Below are 23,592 nucleotides of genomic sequence, written 5' to 3' on the forward strand. Positions count from 1 at the left end.
CAACCAAGAACATTACAAGAGAATCTTGCTAACAAATTAGCTGCGCTATTGCTCGATCTATGAGTATACATAATAAGGAGAGGTACATAATATTTTAATGTATTTTAGCACGAAAATTATTTTAAAACGTAACCATATCAATACTTTCAAATAGATACTAGATGCATGTTTCGAAATATAGTTGTAGTTATTTTTTTAAGTATTTTTTATTTAGAAATGTATTAAAATAATATATTTTTGTATTTTTTAAAAATATTTTTTTTATATTAGCACATCAAAATAATTTTAAAACACCAAAAAAATATTAATTTGAAGTAAAGAAAAAAATTAAAAAACTTTTAATTTTTTTCAAAAGCACTTTTGAAACGTAAAAACAAACAGGACCGCAAAAAATAACAATCTTAAATAATTGCCTCAAATTCAGAAATATCAGATGTTGTGGATAGAATGTTGTCAACAGCATACTTAGCTTTCAGATTAAAAATTTATTTGTTTTTATATTGTAAAAGTATTTTTAAAAAGAATTAAAAGAATTAATTTTTTGTTTTAATTTTTTTAATTTTTAAATCATTTTGATGTATTGATATTAAAAATAATTTTTAAAAATAAATAAAAATATTATTTTAATATATTTAAATATATATATATATATATATATATATATATATATTTAAAAATTAAATTGAGGAGAGTTTCTATAGTAAAGGGCCAAAACCTCCGCTGTTAAAGGATTAAAAATTCCTCTGTTATGCCTGCAGCCACACCATATAACTTGTCCCCGATGGTCCCTTAAAATAAAACATCGTATCCCTTGACTGGAATTGGTTGAAGACTGCAGCATCAATGTTGCATTTCATATAACCTTCCCCTGGCTTGCACCATCTAGGCCTTGCCATGTTACTCACCTCACTCCTAACTAACCTGTCCAGCAGCTTGAAGAAGGGCTGATTGAGCTGCCTTCCATTGCTCATAAAGCTCCAACCCCAATCTGACAGCTCTATATATTAGGCGAAAGTACTGTAGAATTCCACATTCGATCATTACGTTGTCTCCAAGTAATCCAAGCCGCCAATGCAACCTTGCACGCCTCCTCCCTACTACTCCTAAGTTCAAGTGCAAGAAGATATACTCTCTAAATGCTTGCGGCATTGCCGTGACTGATTGGATGTTCATCTCCTTCCAGCAAGCATTTACGAAGTGACACTGCATGAGAACATGATCTGTAGACTCATCATCTTGCCCACATATAAAATACGCTTGGGATCAAGAGATTTGTTTCCTCTGTGATCTCAGGTTCGAGCCCTGTGGTTGCTCATATGATGGCCACTGGAGGCTTACATGGTCGTTAACTTCAGGGCCCGTGGGATTAGTCGAGGTGCGCGCAAGCTGGCCCAGACACTCACGTTAAACTAAAAAAAAAAAAAGGCCTACGATCTTCAATATCAACTCCCCGCCGCCTTAGATTCAATCTAGTGGGAATACTATCAGTACAAGCCCTCTAAATTAAGAAAGAACTTGATTTTAGGTGGCAGCTTACTATTCCACAATTTCCTCCGATGCCCGGCAGTACTTTCTCCCAAATCTGGCTTCTCAATCCCCAGCGCAACCCCATAACCTGTTTTGGCCGAATATAACCCTTTCATTCTATAATGCCAAGTCGTCATATCTTCAACAGCCGAATTAGTTAATGGAGTGCTTCCAACTGCCAATACATCTCGTGGAAGAAATTAACAGTGTTTCCAAGAGATCCCAATAATCCCACCGTCTCTCTTCAGGTAACATGAGATCACAAACTTTCAGATTTTCCAAACCATCAATTACTGAAGACTGGAGTTTCAATATATCTACACGAGTCATCCCCTGATCCTGGGTGACGCACGTAGCCCAATGGACCGATAATTATACCTGGAGGAGCTTGTTACGAATTCCAAAATCCATGAACTACAGGAAAATTCTTCACGGTATTTCTCATCGCAGAGGAGAGATCATCTCGAGTACGTGGACTTGTCTAATTTTAAATGTGTTGATGCACCGATGAGCTTTGAAATAATGGCTACAATGCAACATCAAATTTTTTTTATTAGATTAACATTGGTATTTGGTCAGCTTGCATGCATGTCGACTAATCTCACGGGTCCTGAAGTTAATAATTATGTAAGTCTCCAGTAATCCTGAAATTTGTGAAACTCGAACTGGTGATCTTTGGGAGACTCAAATTGGTGATCTTTGAAAAGCAAACTCAGGATCTGACCAATTAAACTACACCCCTTAAAGTTAACGCAACATCGATTTTGTTTTAGGTCATAGTAATTCCAGCTGATATTAAAAAATATATTTATCATGTCGGCAATATGTTACCCGGAAAAAAATATTTAGGATTCCATGTGCTATGTACATAGACTAGATATTTGACGTGTATTTCACCGCAGATTAGATTTGTTTTAATAAAAAAATTTATATATAAACTTTTTCAATATATTTTTGTATTTAAAAGAATTCTAAATGAAAATAAAAAAATTTATACATGCATAAAATCAAATAAATTGAGAACTATATATATTAATAAGTGAAAAAAAAACATAAGCGATAACTAAAAATAAAAATTGAGAAAATCAAGAGACACGTATAAATTAAGATATTTAATTTCGCAAGACGTGACATCTACACAGTTGTGTTTGCTAATTTTGTTAATTAAAATAATCATGTTATTTAATCAAACGATAATAAAAATATACACACACATTAAATTGATTGGATAAAATAAAAAAAAATAGCATGCAAGGTTGCACATATTATAAATATTATTTGAAAATAATTTTTTTATTTTTAAAAATAAAGTTTATCTATACAAGAAATAAAAAAAATATATAGATTAATAAAAAAAACCTCTTTAAAAATTAAATAAGTAATTAAAAAATCATCATTTCAAATAGGCTTTTTTAATAACATAAAAGAGAGAAGAGATATTAATATAAATATAAAGAAAAATAGGATTAATATTAATTTTAAAACATAGAAACAAAAAAAAAAGAAAATATTTTTTCTTAAACAAAAAAAGTAAACAATGTCGTCCACAATAAAACTTGCGGGATGAACCTGGATCATGAACTCAATTGGGTTTAATATTTTTTCCCCTTAAATTTAGAGTGAATCTAAAAAAAAGTAAACAATGTCGTTCATGGTAAACAATGCAGTTGTATAGTGTTTACTTCACATGTTTTCCCCTTAAATTTATAGCAAAACCTTAAAAAAAAACAATGATCAATGTCATTCATAGCAAGACGTAAAGGGATGAACAATGCATCTGCACAGTCTTCACCATGCGCTTTAGTTTATTTAGGGTGAATTTAGATCATGAACTCAACTAAGTTTGATATTTTTTTTCCTTTTAAATTTATAACAAATCTAAAAAAAAATAAACAATATCATTTATGGTAAAACACGAGGGGTGAACAATATAACTATACAGTACTTTATATGTTTTTCTCTAAAATTTATAGTAAAAAAATTAATAAATAATAACATTCACAATTAAAATATGAACAATGCGGCCACACAATATTCAACCCGTACACTAATATATATATATAAAGAATGGACTGGCATAATTTTTTTTCACACTGTTTATATTTTATTCTGGCATGAAAAAAATAAATTGATTATGGTGATATTTCAATTCTAGTCATCTCTGACAATGCATCACAGCACGAGAGTTTGTGTAAAAAATTCGGGTATTTTAGAATTTGATAAAAGTAATAGGAAAGTAACACCAATTATAAAAAATATTAGAAAAGTAATGTAATAGTCACTAATAATTTATATAGATGTTAATTTTAGAGTTTATGAGATTAATTAAAATATATACAAACTGATCTAAACATTCACATTAATAATAATAATAAAAATAATATGATTAAAACACAATTTGTGATTGAGTTGTTTTAAAAGGTTGTTGAATATAATTGCCATTGACAATTTTACTAGGTATAATTTATTAAAGATTTTGTTTAATATTACTTTATAGTTAATTATAATTTTTTTTTTGGTTTGTTTAGGATGTGATTAGAATTACTTTATATTCAAATTTTCATTTCTCTCCTTTCACTTCACCATATCTCCATTTTTTTTTCTATCCTTTGTCAATTAGATCTTCATAAAGATTTTGGTTAACTTTTGTTCATGCCAATTAATTTATAAAAGGAACATGTCATGAAACATGACCAACACAATCACTATTTAAAATATTAGTTGCTTATCAAAACATAATTCAAAATGCAATCGCAATTTTAAATAGTTGTTATATATAAAAATAATATTTTTAAATGTTGTTGTATTTAAACCATGTTATTTTCTAAATATTTTATAACTGATGTTATTTTACCAAAATTCTCAATGAAATATATTATTTTTCAAAAGATTCAAAAAAAGTTCATGAAAATTACCTTGCAAGTAATGGGGCTCGAGAGCTAGTTATTTAAATGTTGTTTCAATGTGAAAAAACAATTTTTAATTTTTTCTTTTGTAATTGGAAAACATCTTTGCAGAAAAAATAATTTTTTTTATGTTTTTAAATTATATTGATGTACTAATACTAAAAATAAAATTTAAAAAATAAAAAAAATATTATTTTAATATATTTTAAAGTGAAATACTTTAAAAAATAACTGTGAATATAATTTCAAACAAAATTTTTATCCCTAGCCTAACATTGTACATGTAAATAAAATTACAACAGAAACTCCAGGGGTTACAATGCCTGATTTCTCTTTCCTGCATATTTTCAAGATTTGTTTTTACTCAATATTTCGAAGAACTGAAGAAAGATTACAAAGAGGGGTCATAACACCCACAAAGCGGTTTCCCAATTTCCTCGACTTGTCATAGTGATTAACCTTAACCGTGACAGATACATTCCTCTTTCCTCAACCAAACATAGAAACAACATAACCAGGGACACAACCGCCAAAACAAAAAATGAACGGACAAGATTCAATCACGAGAACTCATTCTTCAAAAGCCCTATATATATTTGCTTGTAAGCCGTGCCATCCTTCCCAGCCTTCAAAAACCCTAGCAAGTACCAGTCTCTAGCTATTTGCTCTCAGCCCCTCATCCTAAAAAAACAATGAAGGTTGTAGCCGCTTACTTGCTCGCCGTTCTCGGTGGCAACACCTGCCCTACCGCCGAGGACTTGAAGCACATCCTCGGATCTGGTAATCTCTTCTTTCCCTCTCCACATTATGTTTTCCTTTTCCCGTTATTAGATCCTTATATCTTTTTTTGGAAAAATGATCGGTTTTTTGGTTTTTGGATGTGCAGTTGGAGCAGATGCTGACGATGACAGGATTGAGCTGCTGTTGTCCAGTGTGAAAGGAAAGGACATAACTGAGCTGATTGCTTCCGGAAGGGAGAAGTTGGCTTCCGTCCCTTCCGGTGGTGGCGTTGCTGTCGCCGCCGGTGGAGCTCCAGCTGCTGCTTCCGGTGGTGCTGCCCCTGCTGCCGAGGCAAAGAAAGAGGAGAAGGTTGAAGAGAAAGAGGAGTCTGATGATGTAAGCGCCATTTTTCATTTTCGTTTTCACTTGTTGTATTTATGAAATTGATTTTTATTTGGCTTTTGCTCTGTTGGTATTAAGTTTTTTGACTGACTGGATATTTTGTTACTGTTGTTGCAGGATATGGGTTTCAGTCTATTCGATTAAGAGGTCCGGTTTTGAGGCGGTCTTGTTTTTCATTTCTCTAGTTTTGTAGTTGGATAATTTACAAGTTTTTTATTTAGTTTGCTACCATGATATCAAGACCTTGTTTGAGCTTCAGATTTTTGGATTTAAGATAACGGAGTTTAATTTTAAATGTTTTCAATATAATTGTTAATTTTGGATTTTGGTTATGGGATTGTTTGCTGGTTTTGTTGTTGTTTGTAGTAGATGCGTGGAATGATTGGTTGTTGCTGTTGTTGGGAGCATTCATATTTTCGAGAGTGTTTCAATAGTTGGTTTGATGGTTTTGCCTATTTTTACAGCATTGTGGGTTCATTTTCATGCCTGATGTTTCATGGTATTGCTTGCTGTTTTTGTTTTTTGTTTGTAGTAGATGTGTGGAGTGATTTGTTGTTGTTGCTGGGATTGTTCATATTTTCACGAGTGTTTCAATAGTTGGTTTGATGATTTTTCCTTTTTTTAGTGTCGTGGGTTCATTTTCATGCCTGATGTGTTATGTTGCTGATATTAATCAGGCTCTGTATTTTCCCGTGTTTATGGTGATCTTTGTTTGATGGTTTTTCCGAATTTGACAGTGTTGGTGGTTCTTTTTCTGTGCCCATTGTATCATGTTGTTTGTGGTGATGAGGGTTTGCATTTTTTCCATGGACATGTATATATATTTTCATGAGAAATGAGAATCAGATTGTTCCTTGTTTCTGCCTGCTAGTCATTCGAGACATAGGAAGCAATTAGGAACACGACTGGCTGTGTGTTTTCAAAAATTTTGCTGTGTTTTCAAAAAAAATTTGTGTGTTTTTAGATTGTTTCGTCAACAATAAATTTTAAAAAATGAAAAAAGTAAAAGATCATTGTAAAAGTAATAAATACTACGGTACCATTCTACAATACCAAATAAGTACATTTTTATGAGTATGTTAATCTGGTCATAGGAGTTTGTCTGCGGAGTCGAAACCTATAGATAAATTAGGCGTAGTTTTAGGATGCAGGTTCCCTTGTGTATTGGATTTTGGAAACAAATTTGAGATTGTTGTCGTTCGGCCAAATCATAGCATTCTGAGTTCATTTGTAACTTGGAAGTTAAAACTACTGTCCTCACCAGATAAACAATCATTTATGCGGGAACCCGCAACTGTTTGAAGGCGTGATATTACCATGGATGTGTTTAGCTAGGAAAACTCTCTGTTGAACTTGTTGCTTGATGCAAAACAACAATAATAATAATTAATGTGTTGTTACCCGGTTCATGCTTATGATTGGAAGAGGAGTTATCTAATTGTCATGAAGCCCTCCTGCTATTAGTGTCTGCTTGTGCACGAGTCATTTTATGTTTTGAACTTTTTGACTTAACTTAAAACTTGGCGAGTCTTTTTTTCTGTGTACTTTAGAACTCAGTTGTTTGCATTGTTTGAAGTGCCTGTTTGGCGTTTCACTTGTTGAACTTGTTGCGGACTATTGGTTATTGCTTCGGATTGTTATGATGCTTTTGTATTTTTAAGTGAAAATCACTATCTACCACACTGGCACAAAGTCTTGTCGCCACTTAGGCAGTGAGATATTCGAAGTCCGAACACTAGATCATGGGGTTTCTAAAGGGAAGCTTGAGAACCTTACCTAAGCTTTCAAGTAGATTAGCAGAAAACAGTGTCTTTGCTCTGTGATTTGCAAGATTTTAGCCATTATTTCTGAAGCACAGAAAAGAGTGTCTGGGAACACTGTTGAAATTGTGTTTTCTCGGATTATTATTAAGTTTTTTTAATGTCTTGACCGTGTTTGTTTTGAATTTTTTTTTTTTATGGTTTTGAGATTGATTTAATATGTTGATTTAAAAAATAAAAAAAATATTATTTTGATATATTTTTAAATAAAAATTATTTTAAATTATTATTGCTATTATAATCTGTTGGATCAAGTGAAGTGAACACGTTAAAAAATAAGTTATTTTTTTCAACTAAATAATAATAAAAATAATTTAAAAAATAAAAAAATATTATTTTAATATATTTTTAAATAAAAAATATTTTAAAACAAAATTAAAATATAGTAAGTCATTTTTTTCAACTGATGCAGCCCTGTAATCTTCTGAAGAGGGGCCGAAAAGTTGAAGTCCTGTGAATTAAAACATGTTTTTTTAATTTTTAAAGATTGGTTTGTGTTTAAAAAATATTGTATTTTTTTAAAAAAACTATCACATGGGCTGCTGCTGCACGTGTCAAACATTTGGGCTCGTTTCTAATTTAAACTCGTGGAAATGATAAAGGCTATAATTGTTTTCTACTTAGTTTCACAATTCTTACTTGTAATTTCACAATCCATTTTCCTACTCTCAATCTTGCAATGTATACTTAGTTTCTGTAACTTTCTCCTGGGCAAAACAATCACACCGCCAAATCAAATTGGATTGCCCTCTCATTTCTATTTGAATTCTGCCCTTAACCCCTTAGGTGCTTTGCTTAGGATGACAATCAAATGTGTTGTCCTGTATATGAATAAACCTTGTAGGAGGATGTTATTTATCGAGAGAGACGTTGGATTTCAGATTTGCTCATTACGGTTCCTTGAAGGTCTACCCCTCGCAAATTGTTAACAGGATAACTTCAAATCTTGGGGAGGCATTGTGTTTGCATTGAAGCCGTTCATGAGAAGTCCAGAATTTGAGGTTATGAGCTTATGTTTATCTTGACCTTTTGTGCCCAGGAGAAAAGGAGGCAAATATTGGTTGGGTTTCTAGCGTTCATGGTTACTGTCTATCTGATTTCCAATCTAGCCCAAAAATTGCCCTGGGGAATTCGGGGGATTGAAAATCTCATCCTCTCCCGTTTGTTTCTTCTCTGACTAGATTCCTGGGAATTGACAAGGCCAATTAATAATGCAAATGCAAATTCAAATCTATTTTCTCCTTTTTTGAAATGAAAAGGGAAGATTTACACATGCCAGGCTCGAACACAGTTCAGGAATCAAGACTACAACAACCTTAGAATGGTTCCTCATGAAAAAGTCGAGGGCTGAAAATATTTTCATTCGCATTAACATCTTCTCCCATGGTTTTTGGTTACAAGGAGTGGAATACGGGGGCAGTGATTGAAACTTGAAAGGTTTTTGGTGCACAATTGCACATGGTGTGAAAACATGGAGCGGATTTCAGATCTAGTCGAGCAGTGTGCACTATCTGCCGGAAACCGAAGCCAAGTCTTGCATGTGGGACTTGGCCTTACCAACACTACTGACCATCATAATATATCAGCTAGTATGTGCAGATTCAGCAACAAGAAATACAACAGTAACGTTTTCCAGTTTCCAGGTTACGTCAGGGATTCAGTTGTAGTTGCCGTTGTTTTGCATACAAACAGGATTAAAATCCCCAAAAACATTATCATTTCTCTCAAACTCTGCTTACTTGTTTGTTCAACAATTGTCTTAGAAGAAGGAAACTATGCTATGTGAAAGATCAGGAGGTAACTGTTGGGGAATTCCGGCACCCCATGCGCGGACCGGGGGTGTACTGATATTTGCTCAACGGAGGCTCAAGCACACTGACACAATATTTAACGTGGTTCGGCAAAACCGCCTACATCCACGGGAGAGTCCATATTATTAGAGATATATAGAGAAAGGATTACAACAAATACATGGAGGAGGATCACTCAACTCCCAGCTCACTTTGGTGCTCTTACAGCTGCTGCAATGGCAGCAGCCATTGCAGCTCTCTCTTTCTCTCTTCACTCTCTTGCACACACTCACGTTTTCTCTCTAACCCCTCTCTCAAAACATGCCTCTTTTATAGGCAATTCTTGGCAACTTTCTCCAGCAATAGCAAGGGGACAATAGGTCCCGAAATCATGCCACTAATTGTGGCATTAGTGATGCTTCCACTAAGCCACAATTAGTGGTGGGGTATTGCCACTAAATGGCAATATCCCAACAATCACCCCCTTTGCCATTTGTGTGGGCAATTGTCCTTTTGCTTCTTCAGCACAAGCTTGCATTTTGCAGCTCTTCCAAGCTTACCATTCTGAGAGCGTCTTCAACACAACATTCCCCTTCGAGCGTATCAACCATGCTCGGTCCGGAATGATTTTTCAAGCCTTACACCAAGGCTTGCAACACCCCCTCAAACGAATATTCCCAAGTGCGACGGTCATTGAGTATTTCAATGTGATCACAAGCTCACCACTCTTCCAAGAGTCTACTCATCCAGGAGTTGCGTCTGCCCTCTGTTCCACCCTAGGAACCACGCCTTACTTCTCCGTGAGTCTCTCGCTCTTAGTCGTAAGAGTCCAGGTAGCTCTCCACCTTTAACCATGGGGGCAGCCCATAAAGGTTGATCCATATCTGTCTTCATACTCTGAGTATTACAATGCCATTACCGAGCTCACCACCTTGACAAGAGTCAACTCGTTCTCGGAACCTGCGCATGCCCTTCTGCTTCTTCATAGCAGCCGCGTCTTAATGCTCCACAAGTCACACACTTATTGTCCAAGGCAAATGTCTTCTAGCTCATTGATCTTTAGCATGGGGGCAATATCCATGAAAGTCAATCCTGCATTTGTCTCCATACTCATCATAGCCACTTCATTAGCTATCCATAACCTGTCCACTTGTATCTAGCCATCACATCAGCTTTGGGGTTGTTCTGAACTGGGCTCATATCATGGCCCACACACCTTTTCCTTAGGTGTCTCCGCTCGTAGCCATGCGGCAGTCTGAACTGGGGCTTCTATCACGGCCCTCACACCTTCTCTAAGGTGTCTTCGCCCGTTGTCATGGGGCGGTCTGATCCGGGCTCCTATCATGGCCCTCACACACCTTCCATCTAAGGTGTCTTCACCTTTCATAGGTGGCCGCATCCTCCTTCAGCTGAGATGCTTCAAAGTGGCTCCAAAATTCTCTACCACCATGTGCACTATGGGAGAGATTACTGCCACTGACTACATAGAAAGAGAAAGTTGCAGTATACTCCTCGCAATCCTCCACCTCGATTTCTATGTTTGGAGCTTCTACGCCTTTCTGCTTGACAGCTCCACCTACACCAACTCTCTTTGGTGTCTTCGCCTTTCATCATAGGCGGTCGCCTTTTATCACAGGCGTTTGCACCCCCTCAATTAGGTGCCTCTGCAACAGCTCTCTTTCCATCCTTGCATGCATTGGAAAGGTCTTCGCCTGTTGTCTTCATTAAGAGCATAAGAGACTTCCTCTTGTACAAACTTTAACAGTCTCTGCTCTGAGCTTCATCTGGGAACACTTCTTCTCCTTGCACCTGTTGTCTCATTACAGTACCTCGTTGGATCCTACGGGTACTCCTGCACAATCTTTGCGTGCCTTCGTGCAATTTCTGTTCTCCAGATTTCTCCCTATTCCTTGCTTATGTTTGACAGCAGCTCATCCTGTCACAACACCTGTCCAAGTCAAAATAGGGTGCCAATCTTTATCCCCTTGCTGTATTTCTCTTCCATTATCAGGGTCTTCATCAATTCTCCCCTCGAGAAATCACAGTCACTGAATCTAACTTCTTTGGAGAAATCATCACTCCATCAGATCCTTGAACATACGGAACCCAACTGTTCCCTTGTGCCGTCGTCCTGCTAGTCTTCAACCGTTTCATTACAAACTGCTATATATACGAAAATAGTACCGTATGGATAATCCTTCCACTAAGCAAGTTCCCAGGAAAGATTGGAGGGGTCACACTGGTCCCGCTTAAAACCCAACCTCCTAGACAGAACTTCTTAGGCCATATCTATCCATCGTACTGTCTTTCCGTATATACAACCATTTGCTAGCTTTGTTGTGGCTTTCCTTTACAAGTGATCTGGAATATACTGGTTTAATACATGATTTCTCAATATCTGGCGAGACTACCAGTTCTTAGATTCGTCAAGATTGGTCTTCATCAGTTTTCACTCTACACCTCTAATTGTCCACTTGATCGGGTGTCCAGAGTGTCCCAATTTTGCCTTCCTTCAAGGCAGCTAAAATTCTCTCCACTTAACAGTTCAACACATGTAATTGGGTAAACATGTGTGACATGTTCTTCTTCATCTCCATCGACCACCATGATGACCATCAGATGCCTCCTGATCGGGCAATCTCTTTTGTTAATTAACCACCGCCATTTTTTTGGTCTCAAATCTTAATGATCGGACCGTACCATTGCATCCGGAACGATCAAATTAGCTGGAAACAAGTCTGAAATCGTCCAAATCGCATTTCAGACGGCTAAGATTTGATCAAAACAATTCTGGCCTGATGAGCGGCCCAGATTCAATCACAGATCCGGTTGCACGTAGGATCCGCTACACTGGATCCTGTCCCTCGGCTCGCGGCTCCGCTCGGCTCCAATTCGGCTCGGCGCACTCGGCTCGACATGGCTCGGCTCGCGGCTGATGACGTGGCAGGTGGGTCCCACTGTGCTGACGTGTCAGCTGACTGGTCGCTGACATGGCATGCCACCTGTGCATGCTGACATCACAATTACATCATGCTGATGTCATCCCTGGCATGCCTACTGTGCATGCTGACATCACAATTATGTCATGCTGACGTCATTAATATCCGGGTCAGTCACATGGGTCGGGTCAACTGGTATTCGGGTCGGGTCAACCCATCCGGGCGAAGAAGACGCGTGGGGCGCGTGGGCAGACGCCCTGCCGGAGAGTGATGGAGAGTGCGGCCATGTCCGACGTCCGATTTTGACGCCGTTTTCACCAGTGGCTTCGTCTCGGCCTCCTCTACACAGTGGTATGGTCAAAACACAATTTTGACAACTTTTATTTTTGAGCAAAAATCAAACACCACTTCAAACCATAGGCTCTGATACCAATTGTTGGGGAATTCCGGCACCCCATGCGCGGACCGGGGGTGTACTGATATTTGCTCAACGGAGGCTCAAGCACACTGACACAATATTTAACGTGGTTCGGCAAAACCGCCTACATCCACGGGAGAGTCCATATTATTAGAGATATATAGAGAAAGGATTACAACAAATACATGGAGGAGGATCACTCAACTCCCAGCTCACTTTGGTGCTCTTACAGCTGCTGCAATGGCAGCAGCCATTGCAGCTCTCTCTTTCTCTCTTCACTCTCTTGCACACACTCACGTTTTCTCTCTAACCCCTCTCTCAAAACATGCCTCTTTTATAGGCAATTCTTGGCAACTTTCTCCAGCAATAGCAAGGGGACAATAGGTCCCGAAATCATGCCACTAATTGTGGCATTAGTGATGCTTCCACTAAGCCACAATTAGTGGTGGGGTATTGCCACTAAATGGCAATATCCCAACAGTAACGAACATACATCCCTATATTTGCTACCCTGAACCACCTAATATAAAAAAAACATGCTAAATGGGCAAATAGTAATACTCAACAAAAGATATTAATAGTCTAAAACAATCTGAACTACGAGTTCCAGTAACTCTTTATTTACATGCCCATTGCAGATAGAAGCAGACTCTGGTCTTCCACCGAGTCAGCTGACACAGCAGCAGAGACAATTCAGGACTCTATTGTCGGCCTCTTTTAGATTCACCGGAAATCATAGTTCTCTCCATCTGTGTCCAAATCCAGTAACAGATGGTGAACAATTTTATTTGTAAAGAAAATTTACTATTTTGGAAAACTCATAAACAAGACAGGCAATGGTGGTTAAAACTAATTGAAAACATAAAAGGAAGTAAGAGAGTCATCTTGCTTTTTATCATATTTATTTGAATCTGATGGATTACACTCTTTAATTGATTGCACCCTAGAGCTAGCCTTCTACTTTATGCTTTATAGAACACACAATGGAGAGATATTTACGTCATGCTTCACTGTATATTTTGACCTCATTTCTTCCAAGAGAGAGGAAATCTTCCTGAGAGCTGATGAAAAATAGGCCTGAAATGAGTAACCAGCTAAATGCTCGATAGAATTTGGACAATTAGAATGTGATTTGATTGGCTTTGAGAAGTCTAAGGTTCCAATTTTAAGAATTACTACAAGATTTGAAATAGAGAAATTTTCTAGACTCCGTAAAATCTAATCTTGCTATTATGTTCTTATCAAGCATTCCACCTGAATATAAAAGATCAAATTTGAACAGGAAAAAAAGCCAAGCCAAGCAACATTACCTGCAAGATGATATTGAACTTCTCCTTCAAAATTTGATATTCATCCTTGGTCTTGCCAAAAGCTGCAAGGCACCTGAAAAAAGTGAAAAAGCCTTTAAAATGACAAAGAAAGAATGGTATCCAGGATTCCAGCATCATCATGAATATCAGAAAGCACCATTGAAGTGGAGAAAAGGGGATGAACAGCAGAAAATGTTGCCGTCCAAGAAGTTTTTCAGCTAGCACACTATCCATCACAAGAGAGAACCCAGACAAGATTAAAACCTTGGGAAAGAGTTAATCATTTTGGCTGTGATTAAGGGGGGCGGGGGGTTGTTCAGGGGTTCAAATCCAACTGTATCAAATAAAAAAAATTCCATTTAATTACTCTGAATCCTTCCACCAACTATTTAAAGAGAGAATCTGTCTTCCCTTAACCTGCGATACCAGCACGCCACGGTGACACTCATATGAAAACCACAAATCATATGGTACCATGAAACTAACAACATGAAATTTTTTAAAAACCACGACTATATGTTGGTCAGAACATGACTAAGCTATCCAAAAAAATGGTAGAGCAGAACATACGACTGAAAGCACAAGGTATCACATGTGTTTTTCCAATAAATTATTGAAATTAAAGTTAGCCATAAAATCTACAAAAAATTAGCCACTACTGTATGAAAATACCATCGCTGAAAAATCATATCTAGAAATACACAATTGAGATTAATCAATATTAAAGTATGGTGAATAAAAGGAATAAATGAATTAAGGTAATGAAAGAATGGCGCTTTGTTCACAAAGGAAAATTAAAAGAAAGGCACTCATCTTACCTGTCCTTGTCCTTGTCTTCACAAGCATATCGGAGCTCACGACAAGCAAGGGCCATCCTATGGCCACCAATACTGTAACAAAAAATGCACACAGAGGACTAAGATTCAGTCTACCATCTGTGGATCAATTAAGGATCAAGTGCCCATTTAATGGCATTGCCTTGTGAACTTTTAGAAGCGATTCTGGCGACTGTACTGGAAGATGCAATGTCGAAGTGGGAAAGCAAGATTGGGAACTTGCATTTAATGCATCACAAACAATGATACGAAGAAGATGGTATTGTAATCTCAAGAAAATACAATTCACAAATCCATTGAAACATTGTGGGTCAGAAGCTTACTAGTCTTATCACCTTAAATTCAGTTCTACCTTTTGATTACACATGTCTGCCTTTATAGCTCTACTTCTAAGATGAATGAAGATGGCTAATTGATAATTTCTAAATTTTTGGTTCCTAACAGCAGAAAAGGGATACATTGAATGAATCACACCCGTGTAAAAGCATAGGTCATAAGTTCATTTGCATAGACTGAATTATCAAGTATCAAATGTGTAGCATCCATGACATGATTGTTTCTAAATGAAGCATTTTTAGCTGCTAATGAATACTTCATAATGTTTTGGACGCTGAGATATAGCAGCTTCCAACATTCTATATAATCACCTGCAGCGACACGTGTGTACATGTCTATAAAGCTTCTGATATTTCAAATTATGCGCCGGCCACAGGTAATGCATACATTCTTCTCTCTAGTTTCCAACATTTTGTTAAGCGCCGCAAGACACGCGCGCGTGCAGTTGACTATAATATTACCACATGCCGCCTAATATTAATAAGGAAGCTTTTCCATATGGCTTTAGACATGCACCAAATTCCATGCATATAACTGTCTAGAATGGAAAATTCTCAACTGAAAAAGGAATAAACTGGAATGACAAATAATCAAGTTTCTAACAAATTTAAATATCAAAGGATGTAAAGAACAGGCTACCAAGAGCTAGCGCCTCTGATCTGGTGAACTTGGTCAATAACTCTGGAATAGTTGATATCAGGTTCATTTCTGATGACAGGACAGGACAGGACAGTTGCTCAGAAATCAATTAGAAAATGGAAGAATAATAATATTTAACTAAGAGAATGCGGTGAAATATTTTTGAGAATTACAAGTATCTGATCAATGCTGCTATGGCATTTTCAGCATCACTGCAGAATGTGCTGACCAAATCAATCACAAACTGAGGGCTCTCTCTAGGTAAATCAAGGATTTCATCAAAATGACTGTCCAATATCCCCTGCAATGAACAAAAGAATTACCCAGAATATACAAAACATTTTAGCATTTTCTTGGAAAGAAGAATCAGTGAAAAAATTGAGACAATACACTAATAATGAAGCAAACCGTCCATTTCCATAAGATTAGTCACAAAATATCCAAAATATTTACAATATTTTTTTCTCTTTTAGTAGGAAACTTCACTTCTTCTTTTATTGTCAATGATGAACCAAAAACTCACCCTTATCCTACTTGTATATATGGCATGAAGCCAAGAAAAAAGGAGGAAAACTTCACAAGAGGAAAAGGATGTGCTTCAATTCTAATTGTACACTACTCTTTTCTTTTGGTAGATTTTATTGAGAAAGCAATTGAACTCTTGAAAGACACTAATGTTTTCCCTTTCTTTTCTTTCCCTCTTGAACAGTTTCACATCAACCAAACAAATTACACACACACAAACACAATAAGATAAGAAATGGACCATGTTCTCTAGCAAAAACACAAGAACACAAAGAACTTAACAATGACAGTACTACATCCAAAAAGAAAGATACAGAGGAGGATAAGCAAAAAGCAAGTGAAGAAAAGGTGATGTCTTCCTAGCAAATATACGCCATCAAGATTACAATTTAATATAAGATCACATCAAATTAGATAAAGAGAAGAAAAGGGGCTGTACTCCACCTGCTCATGCAAACTCTTGACAAAGTTCCTTTGCTCTTGCCAAACATTAGAACTCCCCATTTTTGTTCTACAAGACAAAAGCTAGCACAGAAGAAATACGGGAACACTAAAAAAGAAATGAACACAAAGTTAGCTCTCGTTTATTGACAACTCCCTATTTTCTAGTGAGACAACAGAGAACTGAGAGCATGCAGTGTTGAATATATGTTCTTTTTGGCTGTATACAGTGAGAGAGAGAGAGAGAGAGAGAGGGAAACTGAAAAGGCAGTTAGTCACTCTGGTATCTAAATTTGGCAGGAAACCTGCACTCAGCTGTCAGCTATACGTGGTAACGCCTCCATGGAACAGTTTCAAAAAGAAAAGGTCGGATGAGGACAGAGTTTACGCGCTTTTCACTTCACGCTCTTATCCACGCACCACCGAAGATAAATACGGCTTTAATTCATAAGCTTATCTTAATTTTGAACCTTTCTTTTCAGAAAATAAGACTTAAATTGTTTTATGTTTTGGGTGTCAGATGGTTTAATTGCTAATTAGTTATTTAATAGTTATCCTTAATCGGCCAAAGAGCAGGCAGTTGCGTAAGAGAATTCTTGAATTAAAATTTCAATTCCGACTTCTTCTTTACCCTCCCCCCCCCCCATATAATAAAATTCCAAAGGACGCATTTTAGGAAATTGTTTTAGAATTTTTTTTTTTTTTTGCTTTGTACTAAACATTTTGGGTTAAAATTTCGTCCACTCCTAGCCATATGTTTGACTAAAAACTCATCAGGCAATCACATTTTTAGGAAAAAAAAACAATGATTGACTAAGAAATTTAGGGTAAAAAAATATTTCATACTGATTGAATTGCAACTTGAAAGTTGTGCTTCTTACCCTATTTAAGTAATTAATAAATGGGTTGTAACTTGAAAAAAAAATTATCTTATTATTCCAAATTCATATCCATATATATCTCAAGTTTACTTTCAAAATACCTCTAGGTTGCCATTTAATTCATTGCTGTCCACCGGGAAGGGCCAAGCAAACCTTTAGAAGGGTAGACCGTTGAAGGAATTTGACTTTGTATGAAGATGGAGAAATTGAAGAAAATGGAATGAAGCCACCAACCTGCTCCCAAGTCTCGAGTATGGGAAAGGGGATCAACAGGACTAGTAGTCTAGACGACAAAGCATAAACCTGTGGACCCATGATGTGCAAGAGATTCCAGAAAGGGCAAAGGGTTTTAATAAGTGGAACAAGCAATGCTAAAATCAATAGAAACAAAGCACAATTTCACTGGTTGTTGTAGCATGATATCACCAAGAAAATCAGCTGAAGAAATCCAAGAACCAAACATGACGGAACTAAAAAATGTTCTACTGTTTTATTCATATTTTTTTATAGATGAGAGTGGATCTAGAACTGGCATTAAAGCAATGGGATTGATGAAAAAACTACACTAAAGTTGAAGAGGATAAATGGGATCTGTGTACACAAATTGTTCATATATTATCACAAAGCAGGGTAAGTAAGAGCACCAAGGAAGGGCGGGATGGGACCTCTTTGGAGGCGTCTCGGGCTGTAGAATGAATCTTCCTTGCGGTCTCGTTGACAAGAACATACAAAACCTAGCAGAGCAACACAATTCACAGTGAGGCAACTTACAATACTACAATTAATGTAATTGTTGAAGATGCAGAAAAAAATGTTCTGGGCAAAATGTGGGAGATATAAAAAACAGCCAACAAAATTATGGAAAAATCTATTAGATATTTTTCATCCTTCAGAAAAAATAAGTTGAAATAAAATTAGCAAGTCACCTTTTGTGAACTAAATTTCCAGCATAGCAAAACCTTTGGCAAACCAGTCCATCCCAACTGATAACAGGAGTTGAACTTTGTCTGATCAACGATTTTGAAGAAATCAACACCACTCAGTTCATTTAGAAATCTTCGGTTCAGCTCTCTCAACTTCAATCAGAAACATTAAATTGTCCTCTCCTTATTTCAGGGGTATAGTTCTTAATAATCAAAAACCTTTGGATCGCTGATGAGTGAATACGCCTGATGTACCTAACTGCATCTTTCTTTCGGTGCCATGGAAACTGTGTGAGATATATTAATTTTTATTTTTTTGAAGTGGTAGTTCACATATTAGCAAATGGACTCAATTGATTATAGTGGAAAACAGCATGTTTCCTTGCCGCATAATATGGTTTAATATGATCACAGAAAGCATTGATTTGATGCTCTCTAATGTAAGAGTACATTCTTCTAAAAATCAACTGAAAATTATATCCCTTCTTTGTGCCTTCCATATTCTCCAACCAGAGTTGCCAAATCATGAACAAAAATAAAAAACTTCAAGTAAGATACACTGCAGGCAAGTGAGTTGAGAGATGAAAACAAAGCACTTACTTTGACACGTGATTCTTAGCCACACCATCAACCATATCAATATAGATTCACCACTAAGAAGATTATACTAAGACTTGGGGACAGTCACGTTTAGGATTTTTACATCTTTGGTATGGCTTGTCTGCTTTGTCCACCTTCTCAATAGCCTGTCATCAAAATGCATCCGCTTTATGTCAGATGAAAGAATAGGTACTGGGTAACATGCAAACATGCGTAAAGCAGGTCGCAAGGGTGTGTTGTTCTAGAGCAATCTGTCCATGGATGCTAGGACAATACCCAAACTAAACGGCTAGAAATCTCCCTTGATCAATATATAGGGGACGGAAGTTAATGAAGAAATGGAGTAAAATAATGCCATCTCTCCAAAGCACCATAGTCTATCAAATTTTTACATGCAGGAAATAATAATAAAAAACAATTAACAGCAAGAATAGGCAAATACTAATGGATACAGAAGTGCAAGCTCAAGTTTACCTGTACAACATCCATTCCCTTCACAACTCTACCAAACACTGTATGCTTGTTGTGCAGCCATGGAGTGGCCACTGTGGTAATAAAGAACTGAGAACCATTGGTATTTGGGCCTGCATTTGCCATCAATACTGTGAAAGGCCTGTCGTGTCGTAAACTGCAGAACAGAAATATTCATCCAGTTAGTTTACAAGTGATGACAGGGGAAATTAAATACAGTAACAGGAGATGAAAAAAGAAACAGCAAGAAAGGCACATGACCATGCACCTGGAATTAACAAGTCTCTAATTGTTTGGCACTAATCTAAGTAGATATGAACATTAATGCACATCTAAAGGATCCAATGCCATGCCACCAAGTTTGTTATTAACTTGGAATCATTCAAAGAACAAGAAAAATAAACTACCAAATCAAAAAAGGATAACGATTCACGACATCGTATATAAATATTGAGTAACTATCCCTTTTCTTTTTAGCCAAAGGGATTAAAAGTGAGACAATCACAACCAACCATACATTAGGAACAGGGATTTCTCAGTACAATGATTTGAATATATCGCAAAGATACGAACAAGAGACTTCTTCAAAATGTTGGTAGCAGTGACAACTAAAAGCACAAATGAACTAGAGAAAAATTCAATTAACCTAAGAGATTACCTTTTGTGAAACTCACCCTCAAATTCCCTTCCCCAGATAGACTGCCCACCAGTGCCATCTCCCAATGGGTCTCCTGTTTGTATCATGAAACCCTTGATGACATAGTGGAAGATAAGATTATCATGGTAGCCATTCCAGCAGTGTGTCGTTAAATTCTCTACAGTTTTTGGACATTCTTCAGGGTACAGTCTCGTGAACGTCTCCCATTGTAGTACGCAAAATCTGGTAAAATAAAATTCAGATTAGCCAAGAACATGTTCGATGGAATCATTAATCATATGTGGATGCCATTTCAGCCAGCAATTTCTAAAAATGCACTAACAGTTGAAGGCTGTCTTATTCATGTGACTCATAAACATACAACAAGACCTTAGTTTCTTCAACAATCTTCACTCTTAAGCAAGTGAAAAACTAAAAACAGTGTATTCAGAGTATATTCCCATACTTCATATAAAACGTATGAATGCACAGCAAGCTCCACCCTCCCACACACAAAAACAAATCATGTTTGTGCCAAGACATACTCAGAGTGAATCATGCAAAGATAAAGACACGTGTTTGCATGAATCAAAGGAAATTTTTAGTAAATGCAATAAAAAATAGCACATTTAGTATACTGAACCTAACTGGATATGGGGAAAAAACCCACCACGTTGTCAGGAAGAGATGTTGCCACTGCCTTCCCTGAATCTGATACAGCTAAAAGTTCATTGGGTGGAGGTTTTTCATTGAACACTTCCCTACCTTTAGTCGCATCCTCAGGTTCCTCCGCTTCTCTCCAGCTATTCGCACCATTAAAACAATCATTAAAAACAATGTAACATTTCAGATTAACCAACAATCCAATGTGTTGGGGCAAACTTCCGGTGCATAGAAACAATGCCAGAAATACATCTTTCCTAGTAAAAAGTAGAAGCGACCTAAATATATACGAGCATGCTAGTAGGCTCTTTTGGGGGAAAATGATCTAACAGGTGGAAAAATGTATGACAGAAGTTGTTTATCCTCTGACATGCTAACCAGAAGTTACTCACACTTTTCTCACTTTTACAAATCGTAACTGCTTTTCACATTGGTGAATTTGCTTTGTTATTAATTATTGGCCATGTAGCAAAAACAGTAATTTTGCCCTGCATTTTGCATGATCAGCCAAGTTGAGGAGAATTAGCAACTGAATAGATAAATTGTGTTTCTTGAAAGCACAGCACAAGAGAGTAGGATCTGTTAAAGGCTCTTTGCTCTCATTGACATTTGCTGCAGCTGTAGGAATTTTTCAGATTTTTTTACTGCTTCGGTCACCTTGATACAGGGTGACTATCCTTGTTCTCCACCTTTCCAAGAATTCAGGCAACTTTATTGGTCTGTGAATTTACTAAAAACATGTGAAATAAGGGGGTGGGGGGGTGAATGATATGTTAGGAGTGCAGCGATGCATATACGTACAAAAATATACTCATGCTTTATACTTGTAAATAAAATGCAGCGTAGAAAAAAATAAATTAAATTCCTGATTTGTGTTAGCAGTAGTATCTTTACTTTTATTCCAAGGAGGGTTGCATATATAAGGAAGTTTGAGCTTTTGTCAAAGATAGCATTCAGTGGAGGTGCAGTTTCTGTCTTTTCAATTTCTTTCTCAACAGCCATTCTTCACCCAAAATCAATAGCCTCTAACCGGTACAAGGGAGCATCACTTCTCTGGAGATCTTGAGCCTCCTAACACAACGCATGATAATTGATCATTACAGAAGACTCCACGGGCAAATAAATTATAAATGACAGTATACTCATAACTGGTATCACCTCAAGAAATTCATCATAAACTAGTCTTAGCTTACACGTTCTAAACCAAAATACGCGTATCCTTCGATCAGGTGATGTAATGGGAAACTGCTTGCCATCTGGGCTCACCTGGTGAACAATGGTGTAACATTTACAGTTATCATCACAACTTTTTTTTTTTCAGTTTTTTGCATCAATTTTACACAGAAGCAACTAAAAAGACTAAGCATACAAAAAATCAATACTATACACTGATGTCAACCACAAAATAGTATAACATCCATTTGTAGGCCACGCTCATAAAACGTCCAGAATTTGTCGTACCTAAATAGTGGAAACACTTGTTTTACACTTCACAATTTCAAATAGATTAGTATCACCTTTCAATCTAAACTTCACCCTGCAAGCACCAGACAAGAGAACTGTTAGGAATCTGCCACAATAAGAGAAAAAAAGAGACAAACATGTACAACCAGCAACAGATGTCTCACCAAGACATGAAAAAAACATAACAAAAAATCTCAAAGTTGTATCCCTGTGTAGTCAGGGACAATATACAGAAAAACATAGTAGGATAATAGTAATATAAGATTCTAAATGCTCAACACTTCGGCCAATTGCTATGTCAAAACAAAGTTAGGTGATTCATCAATATTAGGAACTCCAGGATTAACAAACATTCATTTGATGTGTAAAAGAAACTGTACAACCATAAACATTTCCAGAAAAAAACTTGCTGAAGCGTAAATTTCATGCTTTGAGATATATTTGTTGGGAGTGGTGAAAACAGAGTTGACGAGGCAAACCACGCATATAGTACTGCAAGAGTGCAAAATTTAAAGTATATGTTTCCAAGTGATACATTAATGGAAGACAACTTGAAGTATATGTTTCCAAGTGATATATTTGTTGGGAGTGGTGAAAACAGAGTTGACGAGGCAAACCACGCATATAGTACTGCAAGAGTGCAAAATTTAAAGTATATGTTTCCAAGTGATACATTAATGGAAGACAATTTGAAGTAACTTCCTGCATCAGGAACTCATGAGGGTGCTAAATATAGGTGCACATACTCGCTCTCTGGGAACTGAAGTATGGTGGGACCCCCAGTATTCAATAATCCCCTTTGCATCAGCAGATATCACTGTGTCAAATACAGGGTTTGTAACTTCATAACTTTAACTGGTTCCAAATGTATCTGGAGAAATGGAATAGAAAAGGAAACAAAGAAAGTTAAGGTCTTCATCATGGAATAAGAAAGAATACAGGAGTTAAAACCCCATGTTATGAAAATGGTGAGCTGTTGATGTTGCAGCTTTGACATCCCCTTGTTTGTAGACCCACTCAGCAGTGCCATGAACGTACGGAAGGCAGATCATGACCATCATGTCATAATTGACAACATCATGTATTTTCACGGACCGATCATTTGAAATTGTGCAACAAAGCAGGCCATTTTTACAAATTAAGGTAAGCTTGCTCGAACTGAAGAGGACGCTTGGCTCGGGCCTTCGGCGCTGGACCAGGTCCAATCATTGCATACTCGTCGTTCTCGACTGGCGTTGCCGTTTTGTGGCTCCTCCATTTTTTGCTGCTGATTTGCACGGTGTAGATCTGGGTGGCGTGTGGTAGAATTTATTAAAAAAAAAAACATATATAAATAATATTTTT

The 23,592-nt window shown here is 36.7% G+C and overlaps 2 protein-coding genes and 1 pseudogene across 2 annotated transcripts; 1 reads left to right on the forward strand and 2 right to left on the reverse strand.

The window, feature by feature from the left end:
• Window positions 1-5,038: 5,038 nt before the first annotated feature.
• Window positions 5,039-5,887, forward strand: LOC18097960 (60S acidic ribosomal protein P2B). Its single transcript, XM_006384573.3, has 3 exons — window positions 5,039-5,213; window positions 5,320-5,549; window positions 5,673-5,887. Exons 1-3 carry the CDS (start codon window positions 5,126-5,128, stop codon window positions 5,697-5,699), a joined length of 345 nt encoding a protein of 114 aa, XP_006384635.2. The 5' UTR covers window positions 5,039-5,125; the 3' UTR covers window positions 5,700-5,887.
• A 6,735-nt stretch (window positions 5,888-12,622) lies between these two features.
• Window positions 12,623-18,571, reverse strand: LOC18097961 (histidine-containing phosphotransfer protein 2). Its single transcript, XM_006384574.3, has 8 exons — window positions 18,417-18,571; window positions 18,135-18,224; window positions 16,613-16,693; window positions 15,817-15,944; window positions 15,644-15,712; window positions 14,651-14,722; window positions 13,833-13,905; window positions 12,623-13,271 (listed from the first exon to the last, which is right to left on the reverse strand). The coding sequence occupies exons 3-8, from the start codon at window positions 16,670-16,672 to the stop codon at window positions 13,224-13,226; spliced, it is 450 nt and encodes a 149-aa protein (XP_006384636.1). The 5' UTR covers window positions 16,673-16,693; window positions 18,135-18,224; window positions 18,417-18,571; the 3' UTR covers window positions 12,623-13,223.
• Window positions 18,572-18,708: 137 nt separating this feature from the next.
• Window positions 18,709-23,538, reverse strand: LOC18097962 (peptidyl-prolyl cis-trans isomerase CYP71-like; annotated as a pseudogene).
• Window positions 23,539-23,592: the final 54 nt, after the last annotated feature.

Source organism: Populus trichocarpa, chromosome 4 (assembly GCF_000002775.5).
Source record: "Populus trichocarpa isolate Nisqually-1 chromosome 4, P.trichocarpa_v4.1, whole genome shotgun sequence".
NCBI lineage: Eukaryota > Viridiplantae > Streptophyta > Magnoliopsida > Malpighiales > Salicaceae > Populus > Populus trichocarpa.